The 27,513-nt window shown below is 42.8% G+C and overlaps 1 protein-coding gene across 1 annotated transcript in view; it reads right to left on the bottom strand.

Moving 5' to 3' along the window:
• TEC (tec protein tyrosine kinase) overlaps positions 1-20,347 on the bottom strand; it is a 46,742-nt gene extending 26,395 nt beyond the window's left edge. Inside the window, exons 1-4 of the mRNA XM_026033548.1 lie at positions 19,448-20,347; positions 18,771-18,888; positions 18,207-18,250; positions 1,351-1,533 (exon numbers count right to left, since the gene is read on the bottom strand). Of these exons, the coding sequence (XP_025889333.1) occupies positions 1,351-1,488 (138 nt within the window). The 5' untranslated portion in view covers positions 1,489-1,533; positions 18,207-18,250; positions 18,771-18,888; positions 19,448-20,347. The remainder of the gene's footprint in view (positions 1-1,350; positions 1,534-18,206; positions 18,251-18,770; positions 18,889-19,447) is intronic.
• Positions 20,348-27,513: the final 7,166 nt, after the last annotated feature.

Raw genomic sequence — 27,513 nt, forward strand, 5'->3', positions numbered from 1 at the left:
TGGTCCATTCTAATGCAAATGAGAGCAGAAACTGATCTGCAATGCACTGCTCCGAACAAATGCTGTTTGTATTTCACCTGCTTAATTAAAAAGCAAATTACATTCCAGGTGTAAAAGTAATGACCTTTACAGCAAGTGCTGCCAAAATCAACCGTAACTGTAGAAATTTTTTTAATCTTTTTGTACCTTGTGATAGCCTTGATCATTCATGGCTTTCAGCTGCAGCAGCCTCTGGAGGATCCTGCTGTTTGGCTCGGGAGGCCCCAGCTTTTGCAGGGACATCCCACCCTTTGCTGGGAAGGCTGCAGCCACGCCTGTGCATGGTCAAACTCGAAGGTCGCGCTTAACACTGTGTCCCTGCACTCAGCGCCAGGGTGTCTGCAGGAGGAAGTCWCTGCCTTTTGCAACACTAACGCCAGCAGCCTCTGCAGCGAAGGCCAAGAAAAATGTTTCCCTTACTTTTTTCCCCTCTAATGCTTGTAAAGTCAGATGCCAGAGATCACTCAATCTGCAAGTTAGCATTCTCACTACTGCATTTTGTGTGGCGCGGGTGAACTCCTTCCCTTCCTGCCCTGTGAAAACCACTCATAAGCTTTAGCTCTACCAAAGTCAGCAGGCCCGTTTTGACTTCCCATGAAATTCACGTTAAACAGTGTGTGTGTGTGTGTGTGTGTGTGTGTGTGTGTATACATATATTTATCTGTTTGCTGCTGGAAGGTGACTCCCAAATGCCCAAGTTCCCACAGACTTCCATGAGGACAGAAAGACCCTACCTGAGATACCCCCCAACAACCTCCAGCAGCACTAAAGGGGGTCCAATTAGAAGGACACTTCCTGCCAAAGTCTTTCTAGCATAATATTTGAAAGGCCAAGAAAGGTCACACTAGGTTAGAACTCCAGAAAGAACAATGCCAAAACCAACTAAGAATCAATTATTAAAAGTGATTAAGTACACCTTGAYGTATATCAGCAGCAAAATTCCACCAAGGCCCTTCAGCCAGAAAAGCTCAGGCACAAAGCTATAAAAGAGAGGAAGAGAAAGAAACCAGTACTGATGATAAAAGCTGCTTCATCTCCATTCCTGGCCTCCTGGCTATACAAAYGCCGGAACACAGCAAGTTTACACTGGCTATCAGATATCTAAGTTACCTGCACCCATGGAAATCTGCATTATAAGATAATATATGAGAAAAGGGAATAAGAGAAAGGGGAAATGGCAAATCATGTTTCATTGCCTCCCGTTCCTGACAGGTATATGATATACTGCCACATAGAAAGGTAATAGCACACGGAAGCAAGAAGGGATAAAAGAGAGCATCGAGAGCATCGCGTAAATCTCTTATTTCCTACCTCTGCTCGACCTTCATAATACGTTAGCATGGACTTTGTAAGTACAAAAAGCCTCTCTTTGTAGTTTAAGGGAGAAGTCCTCTTCTTCTGCTGTGATCTTTTAATCAAAATCTCTTGTAGGATAGTAGTCATATTCATCTCAGCCTCCTGGCACCTCCGTTTCCAGCCATTGAATATCAATTCCTGTGAAGATGAGAGAAAGCAATCACTGTCATATTTCTGAAGCACCACAGATCTGTAGATTTCTGTAGCAGAGAGATTTGTGCTGGTAAATGAAACTACCTGAAAATACAGAAAGCTGGAGCTCATCTTAAGCACTTGGAAGTTTAGGAGAGCTAAGCACTAGAGAAGAAAGCTCTGGCATTGCTCATCCGAGGGCTGCGCTGACACATTCCCTGGAAGCCCGAGGCTCTACCTGATGAGAGGGCGTTGCAGCCGTGTCACAGGCTCCGCGGAGGAGCAGCCTGCACAGAGCACTGAGCAACTATTCCTCACTACGAGGGCGAGCAGATTCCCCCTGCAGCACCTACTGTAACACAGCATTTTGTAAAACAGATTTATTCTGAAATTTGACATTGCCAAGTCATGCAAGTCCTGGGTGAAACTCTATCCCTTGTCATGTACTGATGGTTCGATGCCATAATTTGTATCTCATTTCCAGATTTCACATGCCAGCTGGTGGGAGCAGGCAGAGCATGGCTTGCATATGTAGCCCCAGATTAACAGGGAAACCTCAATATGATACTTAAGTATAACTCTGTGGGACATGGAGAAGAGAGATATGAGGCAATGCTTCAAAATCTTTTTCCCTCATGATATTCTATTGCGAAGAGCTGTACGTATGTGCTACTTGCAAATCCGAATATACAGAACTGAACAGGGATCAGAAGCCAATTTGAAAATTCACCCAACTACACTAATTTTCAGAAGCAAAAGGCAATTTAGGAGCATGTTTGAAAAATAAGAATAAACTTTTTCTTTTCTTCTTCCCCCAAAAAGAAGCCTTCCCTTCCCTCACCCTCCACTACAAAAAAAAAGTTTCAATATTGACTACCAGAAAGCTGAACTACTTTTGACAGGTCTCACTGGGCAGCAAGCTTTAAGCCTTGGAACAAGAACTGATACCCATAGGACAGACTCATGGTGCACCAAAACAAATGCACCCACAGCCACTCTGTTTGCAAGCTGGGCTCCAGAGCTTTGCAAGCCAGAAAACAGCACACAATTTTATTTATTTATTTAAAGCAATGCCGCCAGGTTCAGCCCTGCCACTCCCCTCCCTCACTGCTCATTCCTCATGTTCGGCAGCACCCGTGTCGTGSTGCTGCAGGCATTTCTGCGGCCTGCATCTGATCGGATCCAACCCAAACCAACGTGGCACCGGGCAACACCATCAGCGGGGCAGCTGCACAGAMGCAGCAAGCAGAGGTGCCCGGAAGCTGCGGAGAACACAAAGCTGCTCCTGGCCACCTCTGCCTCCCCCAGCTCTGYGCGGGACGCGCCGGGATAGGGGCGCGTACCGAGATAGCTCCCGCACAGCGCGCGGCTCCGTGGGATCCCCCCGGCTGCGCCAAGGAGGGCACAGTGCCAAGCGCAGGGCTCTGTCACTTCCCTCTGAYCTACAAAAAGTCACTTTTTCAGTTCTCACAAGGGATTTATGCTGCTGATTGATGGTTTGACTTATGCTCCTACTTACTGCTTGGAGTGATTTCAAAATTCTCTTGGGAAATGCACGTACACCTGTCTCTGATCAACACAGCTCGGACAAAACAACATGGACCAAACAAGACATTGGACACTGCCATACAGAAAAGGTTTAAAAGCCCCAGGCCTCCACACAACATTACCTTACAAAAGTAGGGTTTAAATAAAGCCAAATACAGACACAATTGGTGTTTTCATTCCTGCCCTTTTGCTTTAGGCCCAACCACTTYAATTATTTCTTGGGACAGAAATGACACCCCTCATCTTCCAGTCTAAACCTGCCCCTGAGTTTCAGTCACTGCTGGAACCAATTAATCTCTCACATCCCATATTCCTGCCATTTCACACAGCTGGATTTGTGTGCTCACTCCTAGAAACATCCCGTCTTTTCAAGGTAGCTACATCAGTGTGCATGCTAAACAACTGATCTGTGCATTACTTGGAATGTACAGTACATTCCAAGTACAAAAAAAAAATTTAGAAGTCATATGTAAAAGATTATAATGAAATTGGAAATTATGATTATTATGAACAATCTTTTTTTCATCCCCCACTTATACCTAATGCACATACATATATACAGACACACACACACGTATTTTGATGGTGATTTATCACACTGCACTCCAGGGAAGACGACAGCTCTTTCTTAATTAATAATTATTCYGAGTGCATTCATTAATTACTTGCACTATCAAATTCAGTTTTATTATCCTAAAAATGAACTGGCAATCTTACAGGTAATTGGATAACATTACAAAGAATTAAAAGTCAGTATTAATTTTCAGACCAGCTTAAGACAGGACAAATCACCTTTCTATTTCCATAAAGAGAAGTCGGGAAAACTGAACCCTCAGCTATTACTCAGAAAGTTTCCTTTCCAAACCKCCTACAGTTCCTTGGGAAGAACTACTAGCAATCAAACTTGCCTCTTTGAGAACCTATGTACTAATTCTTTTTATTCAGTACTGTTTCTAGCACTTCTGAGATACTTCCTAAATATCACATTATTCCCAAGCCACTCTTGAGCGCACACAAAGCCTTTTATACGACGGATTACTCATCCCGTGCTAAACAGCTATGGGAGTTCCACGGAGCCACCCTAAACTTTTCACAATACCTCAGTCATTGCCCTGTTTCCCTGGGAATTGTAGGTCCATGCTGAGATACATGGTCTTATTTGTTGAGATGCTAAAGATTCATAACTGTGACCGAAATATTCATCTTGTAAGAAAACAGCCAAATAAGACAAAAGACAAGAAAGAAGCCAAAGGTTACCTGAAGTGACAAAAGTCTGCATCGACATGCACAGATCAGCCTTCATGTTACACAAATATTCAACAGCACAGCCRCAAAGATCACAACATATTTTCTTCAAAACAAAATAGTGCCAAGATAGTTCTTAGATTTGTTTAGTCAATATTGGCAAGATGTACAAACTAAGTTTTTACTTGYAACTCCCAAAGATCCTTATAAAAAATAACATATCAATCTTCCTATTCCTCACCAAGGAAACTGACTTAAATARGGTTAATTTATTAAATTAATCATCATTAAGTAACTTCAGCAATTGCAACACTACCTGTATATCTCCTGGTTCCCACTCGCAAGCCTTGAATTATGTTTGCTTATTAAAATAATGACTCATTAGCTTGTTGGTGAGCACATATAACATTCAAACAATTTAATAAATAGATGAAAGTCTTTTCCAATATGGCTACTGCTTCTCTGGTCTAAATGCAATATTTCACTGTCACTCTGGCACAATTCTTTGCATCATGCAAATAATTCATTCAGAAAAACAGAGGTTTTCTGAAAACATCACAAGAGTCACACAAGGGACAACAGAAAATATGTATTTTTAGGATTCATAATACCACAATGACTAACAAACCAGAAAAAAACAAGTTGCTGCTCTGTTTTCCAAGCTTCAGTCCCTCCTTAATGGCAATGTTTGCCCAGAGTCTCGGATGCTCCCATGCCAAGCCCTACGTACTGCTAAGGCCACGGGACGCCCACCAGGCAGCGATCRGTGTCACCTCTGCGACAGGCACCTTCTGCTTCTGACCTGGATCTCTGGCTTCTTCCACATGATCTGCACAACTGTTACTCTTCAGATGTGGGTCTCAATCAATGCGACCTGGTAGTAATTCCCACACCATCAATTTAATATAGAAAAAAGATATCTTACTTTCTGACACATCAATTAAAATGTACTATTTAGTACTTCACTTAAAAAGAAATTCCCASTTTTGAGCACATAGAAGTGGTAACTTGTAATTCTGATTCCAATCTGCAATTTTTCCAGAATAATTCTTTTTTKGAAAATCTGTTTTAATCACTTCTCATGGATTGACTGACCAAGTTGATAACGTGTCCCTGCAAATTGCCACAGTGGTTAAATAGGCAGCATGAAGACTGCAGTTCTGGGTGAAAAGCAGAACGAGGGCAGAAGGAAGAAGAAAAGCAGAACTCCTTGCCCTGTGCATGTGTGTTTTTCTCCCCTCTCCTGCTGAAGCCGGAATTGCTTTACCATGAAACTACAGCCTAAGTCGCCCAAACACAAACAGTTATTTACAGGAATATCCAGCACAGACCTATTTGAATAATTACTCATTCAACATAATGAGTATGAACTCATGAATTCAACATAAGCAGCGATTGCAGAATCTGCTTTGTGTTTCAAGTGGTAGGAAAGACTTGTTATAGATTCAAGCTCAAAAAAAAAAGCTATTATTAAACTGATGAAATGGTAGAGTTCATGTAGATAGAAATACTGAAGAGTATACTTTAGCATCACATCACACAACTTGATAAAAAAAATTTGGAGTAAACTTTTGCAATGCTATCTGCTTTACATCGTATGCCAGGAAGTCAAACATATTTGCAATTTAGGATTCCCCTTTTTCCTCCTTTCTCAACAGCAAACTCTCAGAAAGCATTTCTATGTGTAGACTTAAAAAACAAAACAATCTATAGCCACACTTTCTGAAATACAATTTTTGGGAGCTAATTTCCAAACAAATTTCAAAGTTATACCCAAAATTTTGGAGAGCCTTAATCTCCGTACACTGAAGTATTAATTGGCTAATTTAATTGTATCATCACATGGCAGAGTTGTAAGTATTTGCATACACTATATTTAAAAGTAAACAGACGAAGGGACAATTCAGTGACAACTCTGAGTTGAGATCCCCCCAGATAAGCACACGACCTTGTAAGATCTGCACAGGCACGTGAGCAGCTTTCARCTGAAGTTTTTTTGGTTGGTGGGTTTTGGTTTTTGTTTGTTTGTTTTCCTGAAAGAAAATAGAGCTGAAACTTAGCAGGTTGGGATGCAGGAAAAGCAGAGTGGGAAAAAAAGGCTTCCAAAACATCTAAGTAGCAGAAAACAAAGTTTTTTTTCAGCCTACTGGCCTTTTGCATGCTCAGTCATCTGTTCTTTTTAAATAAAAAAAGACTCTGAATGGGTCACTGCTTCAAAAAATAGTATCAAATATAGAACATGTATTCAACTTTGACATTACAGCCCATACCCAACTTACCAKATTTGTCTCAATCAAAAGGTAATGAGTTTGCCCTGTGATTTAATCAAAGCCGAGACACAAAGCCTGTCTCACTTCTGACCTAAAGATGAGCACAACTCACCACCTACGAGAACCAGGTATTTTCAAATATGAAATTGCTCTTACAGCCTTGGAAAAGGCTGTAACCTCTGCAAGCCTGTGTTTTTGCCACTCTTTCAATGCTGGGTGAAGCAAAAATTGCCACCAGCTATACAGGTGATAAAAGTTTAAATAATCAGTTCAGCTAGCCCCTCTCATCACGCCAATTAATAATATGACAGGAAAGATGGTGGCTTTATGTGACCAGGTAGTATGRGGGAAATGAGTGTATATGTGTGTGCATGCACTCACACACCTACAAATGTACAGAGATACACAGGGTAGTTTTAAGTCATATTCATAGAAAAGGTAAAGGCACAGGCAAAGCCATATCTAGCAAGTCTTYAACAGTGCTAGTCTCAAATATTCGGCCATTCCAGCTTTTTTCATGTTAGGGAAAACTGGATAAYTCTGGCACCACTTACCTGGTCTGTGCAAGTGTCAGCTCAACCTGAATACAGAAGCTAATGGTTGCTGCTATTGCCATAATAATGCTATTATTAGCTAACAACACTAGCTACTATTGTTAAGCTTCCTTCCAACTTCCAAAATAACCAGTTTACTTTTGTTACAGATCATGCCAAGCATTTGAGGGAACGCGCTATAACCACAACTGGCACCAACTTCGCTGGGRAATCCTCACGGTCTTGGGCTGAGCAGGGGTCCCTGCAGCCTGACACGAGCCAGGAGCCCCTGCCAGGCACCAGCGTTTGCTAAGCTAGGCTTGGACACAGTTACTGCACTCAGGTGGCTTTCAGATCACAGCCTTTCGTGTTGCTTTGGAGCACAAGCAGAAAGCAAGCGTAACCTTATCTTCCACCAGGTCTTGTGACAAAAGGTCCTGCAACAACCAGCAAAAACACATTAGAAATTTTTGATTATTACACATTTGATCCAGGCAAAGAAAGATAAATTGGAGGAGGCAGCGAAAATCAAAACCAAAATTTCCAATTTTGACTGAGGGAAGCAGTGCTATCACAGTAATGAATTGAAATGGGGGACTGAGGATGCTCTAGCCAAACACACAACTGCTTAGTGCGGCACACATTGCCTTTTCCACAATGCCTAATCCAGTCTGTTCAGATCAGGACCAAATCCAAGCCTGACTCCTACATTTACACACTTGATATTCAACCCTTACAGATGCAGTAGATTTTTCCCAGGCATGTGCTTCATTCCTCAGGTCTATTTCTAAACACCATGTATGAAATGCAGCACAAATGGTAAAATTAAATTAGCTGACATGCAGCAGTTCTCAGCAGCTGTGGTGCCATCGCCAGGACTTCAGGATGGGGTTAGCAGCTCCACTGSAGAGAGATACGTGAGGCAGCCACCAAAAAGATCTGCCTCTCTGCATGTGCAGGGCAAAGGAGTCAAGCAATGAACATGAGTTCACCAAGGGTAACTGGCCCACAGCTGACACCGGAGGGAAGAGAAACCATGATGAGAAGGAAAAGGTTGGGTCTGCAGAGCATCAGTCCTTTTTTGCACTTTTTCTAAAAAAAGTATACCTTCAAAGTGAGGGAGAGTCCTTTCCTTCTGACAAATATTTTCATGCCAGGCTGRAGGGGAAAAACAAATGAAACCAGTYKGGCATTGATTTGGAGGCACTGTATTAGCTTTACTTCTGCACAGATACAGGCTCTGAGCTCTGGCCATGCATCCCGCCAAGCACAACCACAGCCTCCGTCTGCCTCCTCAAGTCTCCTGCAATAAGAAGGGAGGCAGAACCATCACCAAACAGCTCCCTAAAGKAAGGGGCAAAGATGAGAAAGAAAATTCTAATAAATCAGAAGTCGAACCGTCAAACCTAATCATAGCTGGGAATCCCAAAGCTCACCTTTAAGGAGCAGGTTAATTGATACTGTCATAAAACTGCAAATCTAAGGAAAGCAAGTCAAATCTAAGGGGAGATTAGAGGAACTTCAACATGCCAGAGGCTGTCWTCATCTTTTTAAAGCACAGTTAGARTCATTTTAATTCAWTTCCTTCAAAATCTGTATTTGTTYTCCAAATATTACAGAACATCAGGTGATCACATGGCAGACCACAAATAGCTGTCTGTTTTTACTGAGATACTCATTTAGCATGGCCTAATATACTGTGATATTTGCAATTTGCTTTGCTGCAGGGTAAGCAGTTCCTCCATCCAGACACCRTGATGAGTTTTTTCTCCATAAACAACAATTTGTTTTCAGACAACGCAGACAGTTCTTTCTGTTTTGCCAGGAAAAGTCTGAGCATCTGGTAGTAGGAGAGTGAATCGGAATCTGCACTGATTTTTAATGGAATTGCAGTCTCATTTTGCACCATTAGACTGCACCATCTCACTACGGAGCAGTGTGGAGAGACACTAATTTCTGGCTGTATTTCTCCTTTGGTCCAAAAACCAAAGGAGAGTCAAAACTAATCTGCAATAAGTTTTCAACAGTTTTTTAAAAAAAAAAACCACTCCATCTTCAGGATTCCCATTCCCAATCATCTGAAAAGCTACCCAGAAAATTAAATCAGAATCTTAAGAAAACATACCCCATTTCTCTGCGGTTATCTGTTCAGGGGCAGATAATGCTGCACCTGCTTTTGATCTTAGCAAGGTTGTTGCTGGCTTCTCTGATCTGCGCTGCCTTCAGAAATGCAGACAAGCCTAAGGATGAACATCTCTGAGTCACTCATGCTGATGTACAATTTCCAGTAATTGCCTTGACCTGGACTGGCTCCAAGCCTGAAAAAAAGCTTTAGAAACTCCATTTTCAGTGTCTCATGAGGAGTACACAGAAGTGCTCTGCGTGTATGCCCCGCAYGAAGTGGAAGTGGGCATCAATCATTATTGCTTCTCTACCACTTTTTCCCAAGCTACCCTCAAATGATCTCATTTCTACMTACAGAGAAGTATGTTTGGTCTGAAACACCTACGATCTCCTCGAATGCCCATAGGAAACTCAGTGATATGGGTGCAGAGGGTTTGAAATCCACCTTCAAGGCCTGAYGTTAGTGATAGAAGCTCAGAGTGTGGAGTCCATGGATACTATGCAAGACCCAGATCTGGCTGTATTGAAACCACAACAATTTATCTTTATACCATGGCCTGCCAGCAGTTCAATTTGTATGGACTGTGTTTGAGAAACTCGTGCTCCAAATAAAATTAAAGATTTTTTTTTTCCTTGAATCAAAACAGCATTTGGTTTTAGGGCACTCAGCAAACATTGRCTAATGCTTGCTACTTCACTGTCACAAAAGCAAACTATTACTCTCCTTTTCCTTTATATTTCTTTCATTTAAAATGCAAGCGTAATTTTTTACTGCTCAAAAGAAGTATCACTCTCAAATGCACATTAGGCTATAACTCTTTATCTGTATGTCTTAAAATTATTTCTGTAATAGAAATCATCATTTCTGCAACAGAAATCATTGACTCATCTGGCTTTCTTCAGCTAGATGAGACTGTCTCATAGTCTGGTAGTAAAGCCTTTTATTTCTGCAATGCTAATTAAGCAAGATAATCTCCCCTCCCTTTACAGTTATATAGAAAGGGTATTTCCTAAATTGGATAAAAATTTGCTTTTTACCCAATTCAACAAGCACATGCTACAACACTCGGCTGTCTTTTAAGTTGCATCTACAGAATATCAGCTATACAGCTATCTTTAGTCTCAATGCACAAGAACCACTGGAACTTACAGGAAAATGGAATCATCAGTAACAAATTTACTATTTACCAGCTAAAGGGCTACACTGATCACATAAATAAGCATATGGCTCATGCCATATGAGTGAGCATATGGCTCACTCAGGTTTGTGGCTTGTAGAAAAGAAATCCACCTCCAGATAAGCATTGAGTTACAGGGAGGCAATGATTACTGTATTGCTCTCCTTCCATTAAAGCAAATTTACCTGAACCACAAAAGGCAGCACTGCAGCAGCTCCAGGTCATAGTGTTCGTTTTTCCCGAGTTGATGAAGACCAGAAWTTACAGTCCATGTGCCTAGTTACCATCTTCTTTATACCTAATTCATTTACATAGATTAAGCATGAGACAAATTCATATCTCCTCAGTTACAATAGCCATAACAGCCCTGCTGTAATCATAAAACCCACCAACTTCTCTCTAAAGAGGGAAGAAACTTAAAGTATCTTCTTTTTATTTGTTTTTGAAATATTCTATGGAGCACATCTTAACAGCAAACTATTATACTGGGATATACTGGCATTTCACTGTATAGGTTACTTATCTAATACAAGATGCATAAAGGTTTAACAACAAGCAATTAAGCATGGCTCCTACACACCCTTGCACATTCCACTGCAGTATACACAAAGTCTACATAACATTTGTATATTTTTAACAAAATTCAGCATGAAAAGGACATAACTGAGGTAATGGTCTCCTAAATGTTAAGATACTAGAAATAGATACTGCCAGATTACATATTTCACTATAATGACTGCACCATTGAAACATCATACCAGAAATATTATACTATGCTTAAATACATTAATAGGATTATTAATATAGAAAAATGRACATTCACTTAGGAAGAGTGTTTTAGAGACAGAAACAAGTTTCCACCAGACTATGCGGAAGCTATAATGGCAAGAATCTCTTAAACAGAGAAAAGTCAAATGAAGACAAAACTGTGGACTTAGCGGAAGGGCTACTAGCCCGAACTCACGTGTCAGAGTCTGCTTTGGTTAGTGGGTCCACTTCCCTTAAAATTCCTGGAGTAGTAATGTAACGTAACATGAACTGCTGCTTTTTGTATGTATTGAGTAGCTGACTAARCCCCAAGCCTCCTCTCATACAGAGATGGTATGTCTTAAGTTATAGAGCAAAACTGCTTTCTGTGTGCGAGATAAAAACCAAACAAGTGGGGGGACAGGAAATACTGCAAGTTCCTGTTTGTCAAGTTTCCCCTGCATCATTTTCATCAGGATAGGTCTTCTCTGCTATACAAAGCAAGTACAAAAGATTTGGACATTAAATGAATGACAGGTCAGCTGGTTTCTTGCACTACTGTTCAACTCATGGATTCTCAAACTCTAATTTTTACTAAATCAGCCAGAAAAGCAATGCTAGGAAGGTAAGCAGCCTCTCTCGCTCTGTTATGTTGGAAGAAACACAAGGAAAATGTCACACAAATGAAACTCAAAATTCCCTTTCCCTTACGCTATAGTCTCTCTTGCCCAAAATGGGACATCAAGGCCCACAGAACTGGCACAAGTTGACTACACTCAAGACTGTAAAGTATTGCTGCTAGGCTGAGTTTCATGTTGTGCTTTGCATATGCTTACCTTAACACGCTACATTAAGGACTTTAAGAATCATACTTAGATTAAGTCTCATTACTCTTAAGTGGTTAGCTAAGCCTTTCAGTTTATGATTTACACTGTAATTGAGCTATATGCATGTTATGATAAGGATTAGAAACCAAAAAGCAAAATCCACTCTTTCTGCATATACTTGGAAGAGCAAGTTTTATTTTATTGAGATAGATCCCAGAGAGGTCTATCCTAAAATTATCTGTAGAGTCCTGTTGAATTGTTAAACTTCTACTTGCATTTCAGCCATTTATCCATAAATTACATCCAGTTTCAGRTCTGTAAATCCAGGCTGCAACCTTGAAGAACTTCTTCACATGTGATGCAGCATAAGCGACAATGAACACCAAAGGACTTCAGTTTCACAGGTTCAAGAATTAACACTAATTCAGGGAGAGACTTTCTCTTAGTGGGAAAATAAGCACAACTGAGGTATTGTTGTTTTCTTGTGATTTCCCTTTGTGCACAAATTCTCACTCCTGCAACACAAGTGTCCCTAGTACAGCAGCTCGTTACTGACACCCCCCTTAATCTCTCTTCTCAGGGACCGGGGCACTTCAGTTGTTGGGAGCTGGATAGGGAATGAGCGAGCTCATCAAGTCCCACAAGACATTCAGCATCTTATAGGMCTGTATCTAGCTTAACTTCTTTCAGACGCAACACAAAACCTTCAGCAAAGCTCTGCAGTGTCTCACTTGGTTTAATATATGGTAAAGTGCAAGGACATCACCAGAAGATTTTTCATGGGGATAGTCTCCTTCAGAGTTAGTTTCGGTTCAAGTGATCCAGAGAAGTAACTGAACTGAAGGAAATTTGCTGCTTGCCTGGTACTTAATTTTGCAATCAGGCAGCTGCAACCGCCTTCACACTTTCAGAGGGAACTTTGATGGCAAGAGAGAAGTGCTCTGAAGGCAAGACAGCATGACTCCTGATCCAGAGCCACAGGCCTCTTGGATATTCTGCTCTTACACTACACAATATTCCACTATATCTATGAAGATTCATTTTGGATAGAATAGACCTTCACACCTTGCAGTGAATTTGACACACAGTAAACATCAAAATGCCACCTCCACCATGGAGCTGCACCTGCCCCTCTCAAGCACGAGCAAAGATGAACAAGAGGTTACAGCAAATGCAAGGCTAGGGCCAGGTTCTGGAGCTGAGAACAAACTGGTGCTCACTGGTGGCTCACACACATGGCCCTGGTGGGGAACAAGCTGACAAGGTCCAGGAGAGCAGTGCTCTGAACGRAACAGAGGTTTGATGGGAAAGGAAAATAGCATATGAGGACATAACTAAGCAGTATTTTTGTAATAATTTATGTATAAGCAAGTTGAAGTTGCACAGACAATTTTGGAATTATAAACTCTTAACACTGGGAGGCTAAATTTTTCAGTTTTGAAAACAATCTTTTATTGATCTTTGCCAAGTATGTCTAGATAGCAATTTGATTTCCAAAAGATACCACAAGTTTATTTTAGATTACTGCTTTAAAGTGTCTGTAAGTGACAGAAAGAGAAGTCCATTCAAATCAATTCTATATGTTAAGAGCATGTCTCCTGCATCAGGTCATACAAYCTGATTGGGACAGAGCCTCTCTTTCACTCTCCCACTGTAGGACTGTGAAGGATTGATCTGCAATTTCAGGCTGTCRGTATGTGATTACCTGGCAGAAAGGTTGGGGGCAGGGGAGGAAATCATCTTCTTGAAGTGTAACTGGTTCCAAAGAAAAGAGTCTGTGACTGGGGCCTCAAACAGTGCTTCCTCCCTGCCGCCACCAAGAGCTGCCACCCGCGGTGGCCCTCACCAGACAGGGAGCAGCTTGGGGACCGTGGCCACCAGCCAGGCCCAGCTCTCACAGCAACTTGTCTCTACGGGGCACTCCAAGTCCCAGCTCTCCCGTCCACAGTCACTGAGGCTGGACAAGCTGAAGTAGACATGGGCTTCACCAGACTTCCCAAAAGCGCGGCACTCATCCACACAGGAGCCTTCCGAGTGACACTTTTTTTCTCCTATATGCTGCATATTGTTGAAATAAAACACTTCTGCTAGGCAATGTCATTCTTGTAAGGAAGATAAATCCTGTCCACAAGACAGAGACCTATTCCCAGGACACTGGACACATATCTTACTCAGAGATATTTCTCAGAGCAGCAGCAGAGCACAGCCCCATCTGCAAGAAGCTGACCTCTCTTTCCCCCTCCCTCCAGAGCATCTCCGATGACAGCCCTCTTCCCCCCACGTGTAAGAGTCCACTTGTGCCCAAGCTGTGCCTCACATGGGATTTCTCCTGCTTCTCTACCCTGACTCTGAATCACCGCCCAGGCGGCTGAGCCTGAGGCACAGGATGACTGAGACTTGCCAGGGCTGTAATCGCCACGGGGCAGCAGTCACTCTCCCGTCACGCAAACTCAGTTCCTGCTCCACCAGGCAGGACAGAAAGGGCACTTGCCTCCCGCCCGCGCCAGCTTCCCTCCCCATGCACATCATGGGAGCCTTCCTTCATAAAATACACTTCCTTCATAAAATATACTTTAGAGAATAGAGGGGCACACTCACTTGTTCAGTAGCGAAAACACATTTCTAGAGACTGAGCACTTGCTGAAAGCAGGTGCAATTTCCCTAGTTGCTGAGGGCTCATGCTGAGCTGTATCAGTGATAGAACCAAGGCTTAAACCAGTGTCACACACGAGCTGTGAGAGTTAAGGCAGGACAGGCTGATCCCTTCGCCCTGGGCATCTCTGKCACACCACAGCGAGCAAAACAGCAGCCCTGTCCCCTGTGCATAGGGAGTTAGGGGGATGTGCAGGACATTTAAAGAAACACTACTGCTCCAGGACCTGCAGGATACAATAACTGACCGCTACTGTCACTTGGAGCAGAATTACTAGCATCTTGACTACAAATACATGCATCAGTATAATAAAAATATCCGTAGCACAAATTTAAGCCACATCATTGATGTCCTTCAGCCTTACTGCACCAACCTCTACTTTCCTTTGTCAGGTTATTGCTCTCCACCTTGTTTGATTTTAATATCGCTATTTCCCTACCCTATTTCTGCAGGAGAGCCATTGTAGATTGTTGCAATTCATTCAAACTTAACAGACACAAACTTGTGTTTTTACAAGCACAGTTCCAGCTTCAGCAATGAGAAGGCAATAGGTTACCTAATAAGTCAAAACCAGAAGAGCATTAGCTAGAGATCAACGGTTAAGGGAGGTTAAAGACATTTTTTCCACAATCTTTGTGCAGACAACAATAATCACAGACTTCCCTTATCCAACAAGCAGAAAATGTTTTACATATTGGAGATACAAACATTTATATGACAATTAGACCTTTCTGCACCTTATCTTGTGTACTCAGTTTAAAACTTAGCACAATATACAGAGAACTAATCTAAAAGAGGTTTCACCAACATGGAGGGGACGACGCAGTTTTTCATGATGCTGCCAGGCAATTCTGTAAAGCCAGCCACCTCCCAGTTATTTTATCATGAATTACAGGATACCATAGTATCATGGCATTTCTGAATACAATGTCTTTGAGGGAGAGATAAAACAGTATCAGCTGTACATTGTTTTATCAGCTCTATTTTCTTTATCTCAATTTTTAACCACTATAGGCAGTCAGCCAGGATTCTGGATACACAAATTCACAATACTGAAGAAACAGCTAAGAATTAAAGTCTAACAGAAATAAGGACATAGTTTTCACTATCTGACAGTGGTACGTTTAAAGCATTAAATTTACGTTAACTTCCAAAACAAGGGATGCACCTTGAAGATCTAATAAAAATCATCTCTGGCATACGAGAACCAGAGTCACTTTATGAAAATCATCTCTGGCATATGAGAACTAGAGACATTTTAAGAAATATTATATTTAACTATGAGAAATCCAAATCTTCATCCTTGGTTTCTACAGCTGTGTGGAGAGGGGAAAAGAAAAAAAGCCAGCAATAACCAAGTGCCAACCCTAACTGCATTGGTCTGTTTTGAGCAACTTCAGCAGGCAAACTCACACAGAAACCACCTGGTTCAAGGCATTCATACCATTCCTTTTAAGAGTTAGCAGAGCATTTAAAACATTTCTTCCTACAAGGATAAATGCAGAGACCAACATAGCAGTTTCACCATAAGCCCTAATTTCAAGTAAATCATGCTTTTTCGGGTTTTATTTTCCAAGAAGAGAAAGATTACCATAGAGGAGTCTGCTAGTAAACGGCCTCTCCTGCTTCAGTCCCCCCACAGACTGCGACACCAGAAGACTAGAAGCAGTGAGTGATGAAGCCTGGAGCTGRGTACTCACTACTGCTACTCCTGGAGCAGCTACTCACTATTCCCCAACACTTGGATGCTGCCTCAGGAGATGGCTGCAACTTCTGCTCCGCAGGCCAGTCCCCTCCATGGCCTCTTGCACCTCGCACAGGGGGTGCTCACCCACCCACTCAGCCCCTTGCTGCTATGAGGTCCTCTCCGCACCTTCCAGCAGACTCCTCAGCTCAATRGGAAATGTGGCACCTGAAATGCAAAAGCCTATAGGGAAAACGGGGCAAGAACAGGCGTCTTTGTGGGGAAAAGGCAGGGAGCAGATGCCACRCAAGGAAAGCAGCACCAGCACTCCTGCCCGGGAAAGGGGGACGGGCCCCTTTACACCAAAGGAAGGCACAAGGCAAGCAGCACAGCTGGGCTGCGGACGAAGAGAGAGAGCTCAAAATCACTCTGAGCACCCACTTGGACACAGCTGGGAGTCTGTTCATAAKTAACTAACTAACAAGTCACCTTCTCCTCAATGGTAAGATCTGAGAGAAGATAACCTGCTGCGCTTGACCCTGCAGCCTGGCTGYGGCTGCAGTAACACACACAAAGTACCTGTGACTTTACCCTTAACTAAAAACACCTGGTCAAAAAGCAAGTACACCCAAAGCAAATTTGCTACTTCATTTCTATTAGGGGACATCTTTTAAGCTGTTTTCTCAAAGTAAAGTACACCTTTATCTTTCCAAGCAGAAAAACCACAGCCATTTCCACTCTAAAAGCTCAATTTAGGTTTCAGAGAGCGAGTTCCACTCGGTTCCAACGCAGCAGAGGAGTGAAGGGACTTGGAGAAAAAYCACAAACCTATCAGCTCTCATGCTGCTTGCAAGTACGGTGAATTTGTGCCCTAACCTCAGGGCGTTCACCACAGCCCCCGCGCAAGCCGAGGAGCACAGGGAGCTGCTGCAAGCACTGCATTATGAGTGTCGGGCGCCTCTAGACCCGGCGGATCAGCCCCTCTCAGCCGCACGGAAGCGAGGATAGAGCCACGGCACAAAGTTACACAGACACGTACAAGAGAAGCAAAGCAAGCACCAGCTTCAAAGCGGGTCTGAGAGCTCCCGAGGGCTGTGTCCTGGTGTGAAAAGGGCACCCCGCCCCCCCCATACACATGCCTACATACCTATACATACATATACCCCGCGGGGTTCCGGCGGCACCGTTACCTGCAGTCGGGGAGCGCCCCGCAAGGCGGGAGGCGCCGCGCTCGCCCAGGCGGGAAGGCGCCCGCGGTCGCACACAGCGACTCCCTGCGAGGAGGAGGAGGAGGAGGAGGAGGAAGCGGCGGGGCGCGGGGGCGGTCCGGACACCCCCCTTCCCCCGTCCCCGCGCTGCTCCGCGGAGCGCTGCGCACCCGCGTGGCCCGCGCGAGTGCGAGGCAGCGAGAGATGCAAATGCAGCAGGTGGCCCACATGCAGGAGCCCTGTTGCACTGCTGCTTCCACATAGCACAGATAATAATAACAATAATAATTAACAATAATAAAGTGGGGTTTGCAAGTGCCMATGCTTGAAGCGGGATGCAGACTGCCTGCAGCTGTGCGTGCACAGCCRGTGTTAAAGCGCACTCAAGAAGCACTTTGGCCCAGGTGCTGCTAATGCCCAGCCAAGCAAGAGCAGTACCAGGGACACAGGACATCTCCTCTCCATCCCGAGTGGGTCCTATGCCCTGTCTGTGCTGGGCAAATCCRCAGGGGCTGCAGTTCTTTACCTGGTAGCTAAACGTGCAGCTACCCCAGAGCCCAGGTACCCGCTTAGGGAAGACGTAACCGAAAAAGCTGGTGTTCAACTCAAGCTTCGAGGTCTACAGGGAGGCARCACCCAGCCCCTCTTCCAGGCATCCTTACCTTAGCGCAACGTCACCTGCAGAAACTGTCAGCCTACAAAATCCCTTCAAAGAAAAAAAAAGAGCTTGTAAAAATCAGTTAAAGTATATCTCGGATATTTTAAAGTACTGGCCTRGCAGAAAGAGAATGTGGGGCCTGTGCTTGGAACCACATTGTTTTGTTGCGAGCAGCGTGCAGTGGCTGGATCAACACAGATGTCTTTCTGTTCACCCTGGAGGAAATGACTTGCYGTCTTTGTGTTCCACTTGGGGGATTTCCTCCCGTGGCAGCGCTTGGCAGGGCCAGGCGGGCGCCGCAGCCCCGCGCCAAGGACAGTGGCCGCCTCACGCGCTGCCGGCCCGCCGCCCTCCCGCACAGCTCCCATCTCACCACGTCCACACGGCCCCCGCACACCCCTCGCRGCAGCCACCCAGGGGCCCGTGAAGAGCTGCCAGCGGCACCTTCAGCTGCACTTTTGGAGCGACAGCAGCTGTAGCTTCGCCTACTTGTCTGCTGCTGTGGCTGCGGAAAGGACAGTAAGACCCAACAGTTGCTTAAGGAATGAGGTGGAATATCTTTACTTACCGCAGTGCCCTTTCTGAGCTCCGGAAAGAAGTGTCATCTTCTTTCCAAATTCAATCCAAAAAGGATTACGCAGCAATATTAGGAGCAGCTGCATCTTTTCTGGGACTTTACCCCTGCGCTGCAGCATGACGAGAAAGAAAGAATTTCYGTTATCCTCCTTGGTGACTGCTGACCTGGAGCTAGCCAGTTTGATGTCGACAGATCAGCTAATGGGAGATTTGTGCAGTGCATGGATCACAGCTAACACCTTTCACGTTCTACAAGGCTTCCCAGTTCTCAGAAGCCTTGCTGGCATCTCTGCTGCAGCTAATGCTAGAGAGGTGTTCTCCTTCCCTCCCACCTCCCTGCCACAGGGGCTGATGAAGCTTTCTGGGAGACAAAGCAAGGACAAGACACCACCGGCTCTGAGGACACAGATGCATCTCCAAGGGGATGAGAGAGACCGGTTGGTTGCCCGCTGATGGCCAGGCTCTGATTAACTGCAGTTGCTTCAGTCACAGCCACTCTGGGCTGAACAGCAGCTGTGAGGGCATGGAGAGCACCCTGCAAAGGGGTGATGATCTGAGCAGCCCTTGGGAAACTCCTTAAATGTCCACAGAGCATTGAGAAAAGCTTGGGGAAAAGCAGTACCACTCGTTTAGTGTGGTGAGAAAAGCTTGGGGAAAAGCAACACCTACCACCCATTCTGTGTGGCCTGTTTTGGCCTGGCGAGCAGGACAGTGCTGCACGTTTGGATTTCTGCTGTGCAGTTCTGGCAAGTCATCTTGCCAGGGCTCTGCCCTGGTCTAAAGTATTTGAAGATACCTTTCAAATATAATGTTTGTTTTAGTTATCTGCATAAATTCTAAAACAAAGAAGAGGCTGAACTTTCTACACAGGAAAGTGTGCTGGCTTCTGTTAAAAAAATCTGCTTTGCAGGAAAAAAAACCTCACAGTCTGAACAAGAAATGATTTCATTTCCCTAAAATTTCACATACTTAAAAGTTATGCAAATAGTGCACTAGAAYGGGAAAGAGAAAAGGAGGTGGCATTTCAGGATTTTTGATCAGTTTGAGCTCCAGAGGAACTCAGTGTTACTGTTTCAATCTTCTCTAAAATTTCAGGAATCCTGCAGACTGCCAACATAGCTCCAATCCCACCTCTGCTTTGAATAGATCAGAGTGCTTGTTTCTAAGCCTTTTCTTTGGTAAGCTCCAAGGAAACAGTGGGCTGAAGTGTTGTATTGACCATGGCCCATTTCAGACAAACAGCTCTCAGAGCAGTTTTGCTGCTCTGCTGCAAAGGAAGGAACAGCAGCAAAGCCCTCTTGTGCCAAACTGCACAGGAGGCTCCAGGAGAAAGTCTCTGCTGAGAAGTGGCAGCTTATGAAATCTGAGGTTGTGTGGCATAGAGGACCACAGGGTATAGAGAACTATTTCATAGAATAAGTTTCCCACAGCAGTTGCTCATCTGATTATCTTCATCTCGTGGCCCCTATGAGCTCTGTCCTTGGACCAGTATGGACTGGCTAGCTCTTCTGTCTAGAAAGCCCTTTACAATCCTTCTGCTCAGAGAGAAGCATCTCTGCYGTCTCTAGGACACAGAGAGGCTCCTCCCTATTTTTTTCTGTGCCTGTCAARTACTCTTTGCCTTAGTTGGCCCTTTTTCATTTCTCAGAAGCTTCTGTGAAGTCAATGATCATTTCTTTTGTTTATTCCTCTTCTTTTACTTGTTGTAGACAGACATGACCTAACATCTCAAGAGTGAACCCTGCAAAGAGAAAAAAATGCCATTATTGTTCATTGTCTACTTTTCAAAACAGCAAATGTGCTGATTTTTCTGCCTATACTGAATTCCTTTCTCCAGAGCTTTGTCACAGTTTAGAGAGACTTTGGAGGCAGTAATTCCATTGTGTCATAGAAAGTCATCCCTCAYCATAAAAAGAAAAGATCAGGCATTTCTAAAAGAAACTGGACAGACATTTGGAACAAAAATCTATTGAGAATCACTGAACAGACACAACACCTCAGATTAGGGAAGTCTCCTGAGAGAGTGTCATAAGGAATACTCAAACAAAGGTATCAYGTAGACTTGCCCTGTTCTTACAGACGGCCTGGACAGCCAGCTGGGGTCACCATAGGCAGCATTCTGGGTTTTATGTTTCACAGATATTGTGTTTTTTCAATGAAATAGATTTCTTTTTCCCAAATTTTTTTTTTGTTTTTCAATAAACCCATGAGTTATTGGGAAATGGTTATTCCTTATTCCACTAGCCCTTCCTTCAGCACTTTCTCTACCACTAACTAATCTGCAGCTTGCACAGTCCATGATCTACTTCTCAGTTCTAAATAAAGGGCTCTCCTCTTGTGTCCCCATGGTCTTCACTGCTGCAGATTAATGAGAATTGGTATGTGAAAAAGAGGCAGCTGGATCTACCAGCAATGTCGATACAGGCTTTGTGTTTGCCATTGTTGCCAATTGGCCACATGTGGCCAGACATGTTTGTCAGTGCCAAGAACAAAACTCATGCCTATGTCTCCGTGAGTCCATGCATGTGTCTCCAACATTGCTGTGCTTTAGGATATGGGTTTCTGTGCCATGAGAAACTGTGCAGAACCCAAGTTCCTGGCCCCACAGCATGGTTTCATTTCATAAATGAAAACTGAAATCTGCCTCTGTCAGTTATACAAGGGTAATATAAAAATTTGCTATTGTTAAGCCCCATCCTCGTGATTGTAAAAGATCTACAAGGATGTATGCCAGCCAAGTGTTTAGCTATTTAGGAAGCACTGAACATCTTTGAGGTAAAAAGATGTTTCTAGTACATGGTTAGTTTAACTGAAGTTTTTATCATACCATCATACTCTGAGGACCAGTGGTCATGCACAGCAGTACCAGACATGCTAGATGTCTGCCTGATGTCCATGTGTGCAGGAAATCTCCCACCTAGTCCTAAGGGCAAGCCAACACCAGCTTTCTACTAAGGAAAGCTAGATTTACTTACTTTCATCTACTTTGTTTCTAACAGTGGCACAGTCCCTATTTCTCTGCTTCCTATTTGCAGATGGTGTTATTTCCTCTACTGCCAGAACCGCAGGCAGCATTCTGGCCACAGCAGCTAGATCACAAAGATATTCCCTGCCCTGTCTTATAAAAACCATATATATACAYATATAAAACATTCTTATCTGAAAAAAAAATCTATCAATCTGTCTGCCTTTTGGACACATTGCCAACTGCTTATAACTGGGAAAAGACTTTCTCTTCAAGTCTGGCAATCCTTCTTCTACTGCCTCAAACCCCAGGTTCTACAGGTGGRCAGCAATGATGGTTTGCTACACGCTGGGCGATATTCTGCATGAGCCCTAGAGGCTCTTACTGTGAGTGAGAGGCCTGGCTGCCTCTGCAGGGCTGCTGGCTGGCAGGGATGGGGAACACTGTCACGACACTACAGGATTTGTATTCATGCACTTGAGCTAAACTGGATGCATAAATTTACAGAAGGCTTTGCTAGACTTCTTTACTTAGATGGTGGGTCTGTGTGATCACAAAGACTGGCAAATCATGTCACCACACACATATTCCTTTCTTCTTTCTCTGCTACTTTAAGTAGTGCAACTTGCCCTAACTTAGGCAGTTTAGCATTAAAACAGGTCAGAACACCACAGTCTGATCTGAGCTGTCACTTAAGATGCTAATCCAAYAGAATAATAGAAAATAACAAGCATGTGCATAAAGAGTACATTATAAGAGCACAAAATTTATAGATTCTTTACTTGCACATTAAACTCACATATGGAGTCAGTACAGAAGTTCTGAGGAGCATATTATATTTTCTTGCTAGTGCAAGGAATAGCTRCTTAAAAAGGAAGGGCTGAGGACTAGAGCGTTGCCTTGCTCTACACTGGTGGTTTTCAGCTTGTGGTCCATGGCCCTATAGATACTGAGYAACTACTTCTCAAGGAACCCACAGGAGGTAACCAAAAAAGGACATCCTTCAATTCAGTAGGATCATCTCTCTAATATTACTCCGCACATACCGTAAGGATCCTTAAAACCATTTACAAACCACTTCCGTGCCTCTCAAGCTGGCTAAGCTGCACAAGGCAGGTCGGAGCTCATGAGACACCTCTGGATGTGCCTCGGCCTTGGCTGCAGCACCCAGGAGCAAGAGTTTGGGCTAAGTCACACTGCTGAGCGGGCTGAAGGGCTCTCATAGGGCTGCATGTGGTTTAGAGGCCACACGTGTCACTGCTGAGGAAGCACAGTAGCTTCCTTGAAGACAGTGCTCTTCGCATTCAAAAGCCAGTTTAGTGAATCAGTCTGATCTCAATCACTCTTCAGATATGCGCCGGCAAGGCAAGATCCAGCAAAGAGACACAGTTGTTCCAGAGGACAGATTCTGAGCTCAGCAAAACTGGAGTCTCACAGCTGACTTCAGTGGAATTACATCAGATTTAGAAGAAAAAAATGAAAGGAGATTTTGTTCCAGGATGTGGTTTGTTTAGCCAGAGTCTGCTATTGAAACATAGGTGGTCAAAGTATAATTTTAACTAGTACTATAGTCTGATGGGAAACTCTGCATAGGCTTACAACATAAAACAAAAGATGTTAAAATGAATATAACTTCTTCCTCAGGARGCAAATACTTATTTCCATTTGAAATGACATGCTATATAAGCAGGTTAAACTGACTTAATTAAAATAATTAGCTGCAGCACTTCAATTAGAAGACTACCTAGCCAAAAGCCTAAAGACCAAGAGAACTTCCGCTTCTGATCTGTGATATTTTAGCAGATACCTTCCTAGTRAAACTGTCATAAATTTGAACTCACAGAACATGTTTATGGATCTTCATYATATTTGAGATTCCCTAACAGAGCAAAAAAATTATGCATCTGGTTGATTTTGTAAACTTACCTCAAAGAATACAATCCCTGTACGACAGCAGTCTTTACATCAAGCATTTTATCACATAATCTTAATTCCTGTTCTTCTCAGGTCAGTTTTTGGCATTCAGTAATTACAGTTCAAAATAAATTAGTTGCTTAATTGATTACTTGAATTTACCCTATAGTGAACTTCATGACATCTCGTACTGATCCTACTAACCTTCTCTCATTCTTCACTGAAAGAAGTTGATATTATAGATTTTCAAAAGGGTTGAAATCACTTTTGTTATGAAAAGTAAGCTCATATTAAAATGTTTTACTTAACTGCTGTTCACTTCTCTTTTCAAATAATATTCACCAGCTAAATACTTCTGTAGAGTAAGGACAGAAAATGTAACATTTCTGTCTAACATCTCCCATGAATTCCCTTGCTGTGGACAAAATTAAGTGGGGACAAATGCTGCATCCTTTGCCACATTATATCTGTAGATATAGTACTACTGAAGACAGCTCCAGATTTGCCACTTCACTGCTTTGAAAAGCCCTTAAAGCTGAGGTAAAGTTGAGGCTCAGGCACCATCTGAGTCTGCAGGTGGTATAAGAAGGGCCCAACTGGCCTTTCATTGCATGCTTCATTCCTACTGCCTCCTTTAGTTCACACATACACACACAATTTGTTAAATACATATTGAGAAGGCTGAAACAAACAGAATTTGCCTCACCATRTCAAACTATGTAACCATGACAATGCTACAACAGCCAATGCTTCTATTATCTTGCCAAATTAGCACCCCTTACGCTTCCTAGGATTCTGTCATAAATCCAGGATTTTCAGAGAACAAAGAAATAAAAGAGAATCAGCAATCTGGTTAGCTAGCTCAGATCCTTGACTTCTAGGAAAAACAATTGCGATGAGAAAATAGACTTYTTCCAAGTAATAAAAATCACCGTCTGAACAAAAACCCTACCATTTTTTCTCAAGCTTGTCTTGCCAAAGTGCTTATGAGAAAGGAAGACCGCATGTCCCTTGCACTCATGTGTTACTTTTTTCTAACATACAGACATAGCATGGACAATAGATGTCTGTGCCACAGCTACAAATGGGCTGACCCACTATCTAGCCTSGCATTTGGCTTGTAAACAATACTAGGAATTGAGTCCATAGAAAATGTGTCATTCTTGCCAGCCTGCCACATTGTTTGAGCTGGGAAATAAAGATAAACTGCTACAATCAATTAAAAATAAGAGGCCTTTGAATTTTCTCTCTGAACTTTTCACCAAGGGTTGACTTCTGTCACTTTGACACAGTTCTCTCAGTCTGAATGTAGCTTAGTTTTCACACATTAAGAGTTGTACAGTACTGAGACTGGCTTTGATCAGGTAATAAATAAATGAGGTGCAAAGTTTGTCTTTCTGTATCAGATACGAGCATCTTGCCATAGCCTAGCACAGGGCCTTGGTTGGGATAGAGGGCAGASAGCATCACCACAGCCACTTCAACTTCCAGGACTCTCCAGAAGGAGCTTGCATCTTGGGTTGTATTTAACACTAGACTGCCACTGACTACAGTATCTTACACCTGGGATGAATCTGTCCCTTCTATTATTTTGATATTGCATTCTCCACAAATCCCTCACAGTTAGTGACTCGGCCTTTCAGACAGACATTTAGAAGGCTGCAGTTCATTGGCACAATTTACAGATTACTTCATGCTGGAAATGATAAAATCAGTTCAACTGCATTGGCACAAACAAGTCTACAATACTGCAAAGGGATATCTACAGGAAAGAATTTCTGCAGAAGGAACCTTCTGCTTCTAATAAAATATACATTTTGGGTCCAATATGTTGTTATCACTTAATAGAGGGATGTTTGCATGATGGCAACTGCATATTCAGAATTATTTCTTGGCTTTAATTTTGGTAGAAAAATCCTTCGTTTAAAAGGATATTTGATATTCAGCCTAGCAGCAAGACTGGATACTTGTATTGCTATGTTCCTTACCATGCTACAATGCCTGAATTTATCAGTGAGTGTTTTAATAGGCRTGGAGTACATGTCAGTGGACATTTGGAACACATTATATTTATCAACATAGCCATACCTAACACTTCCCAAACAATCCTACTCCACTGCTTAACCAACAGTGACTCTCGTATGCCACCTTTGCAGCTTCCSTGAATTACAAAAGGACCTGATATTCTGCAATGCTGGATTCAGTAAAGTGTTTAAATAATTCTCACTGATTTAAAAAGCAGTCAAATAATGGCAGGCTTTCATTATTTCATTCAATATACCATATTTCTCATTTTTCTGCACTGACAGATTATATGGAGTTAAATTTGGTTTATGAACCACAGCAAAAATGTTGCCTTCTGTTAACCTTGACTGGGTTGGCTTGCTTKCATTTAAATGAGGGGATCCATTTTTCACCTCTGTTTCCTCATGGTTCATATTTTCAGATGGGACCTCAAGACCGGAGGGGACCAAACCTGTGCCTGAAGTTACGCATGTACCTCAGTGAGTTGCTTCTTATAGGCAAATGTTCAATCTGCATAAACCTACAGCCAGAATGGGGGCAAACTGAGTAAGAGGACACAGAGCACAGAACTAGGAAACTTCCTGGATCGCTGTTTCACATGTCACTTATCACAGGCAACCCCACAGGAAAGGGCTACTAACAGTATCAGTAAAGTCCAGAAGAAAGAGARCTAAATTGTTTGTTTCCTGTCCTGTTACAAAAGAACAATTCTACATCATCTGATCATCACAACTCTATTATCAGCACAAATTTAGTGATAGCTTATACTTTTCTACCTTCGGCAGTGTCCTTGAATTTACTAGTTCTTCCTCCCTTATTTTTACCTTCATTTACAGGGACCTATGATACATGCTCTGAACCAACATCTAAGCAAGATRATCCATTCATCTAAGCAAGAAACTTGGGGATCTATACTCATGGCCTTAATATCTCCCTGATCATTTAAAGATCCTCTCTTCTGAACTTCTCCCAGGGTATTCACCTTGCTTCACTGTCACAGTTGTTCTCAGCACTCTAACCCTAGGGTTAGGGTTAGGTCTCATCACCGCCTATTTCCCTTTAACCTACTTGAAAGGTCTCACCTACAGCTCATTAGAAATAATTCTGATTTTCATGACGATATAGCAGCTGTCCTCAGAYGCCCCATGATTAAAAACTGACTAAACAGCCACATCTTTCCCTTTACCTCTTGTCAGCATCTGATGGGCCAGTACTTACTGAAGATATATTTACCAGTCTCTCATTCCCTTGCCCTTTGCGGTGTTAATCTTCATCCTATGTCCGTCACTTTAGTCCCTATTAATGAAGCCCTTGTTTTATAGTGGCCCAGCCCTACAGTGCATTAAAGAGATCTTGTCATCGGTGCATTCCATTAATTACTTTCCTTAATCACACATCTTGTTACTATCTGTAAGAATTCCCTTTGCACAGGAATTCTTACCTAGCTTCACTTATGTCAGTTTTACCTTTCCCCTATGCTTACTGTCTGTCAAAGTATTTTCTCCTTCCCTATTCTCTACAGGTGTTTTGTTTACACATAATAAAAAGGGTTTCTCTGCTAATTGTTAATGAAGCTATTTCCCACATTTCTTCCATTTGTTTGGGATGAATATTTCAGATAATATTTTGAATAATCTCTGCAGAGTTGGTTTAAAGAAACTCCARTTGCCTTGCAGTTAACTCACTCAAATATTCAGGCACAACATGTGTTCATAATTCAAAWCAACCAAATACTACCAACATTTTGAAATTAATATTTCAACCAATCTTATTCAACAGAGTTTGGCTTCTCATTGAATACTATTTTTACTTGCACAGCATCAGAAGGAAA

The sequence above is a fragment of the Nothoprocta perdicaria genome, unplaced genomic scaffold (genome assembly GCF_003342845.1).
Source record: "Nothoprocta perdicaria isolate Ctin4 unplaced genomic scaffold, notPer1 scaffold_13, whole genome shotgun sequence".
Taxonomy (NCBI): Eukaryota; Metazoa; Chordata; class Aves; order Tinamiformes; family Tinamidae; genus Nothoprocta; species Nothoprocta perdicaria.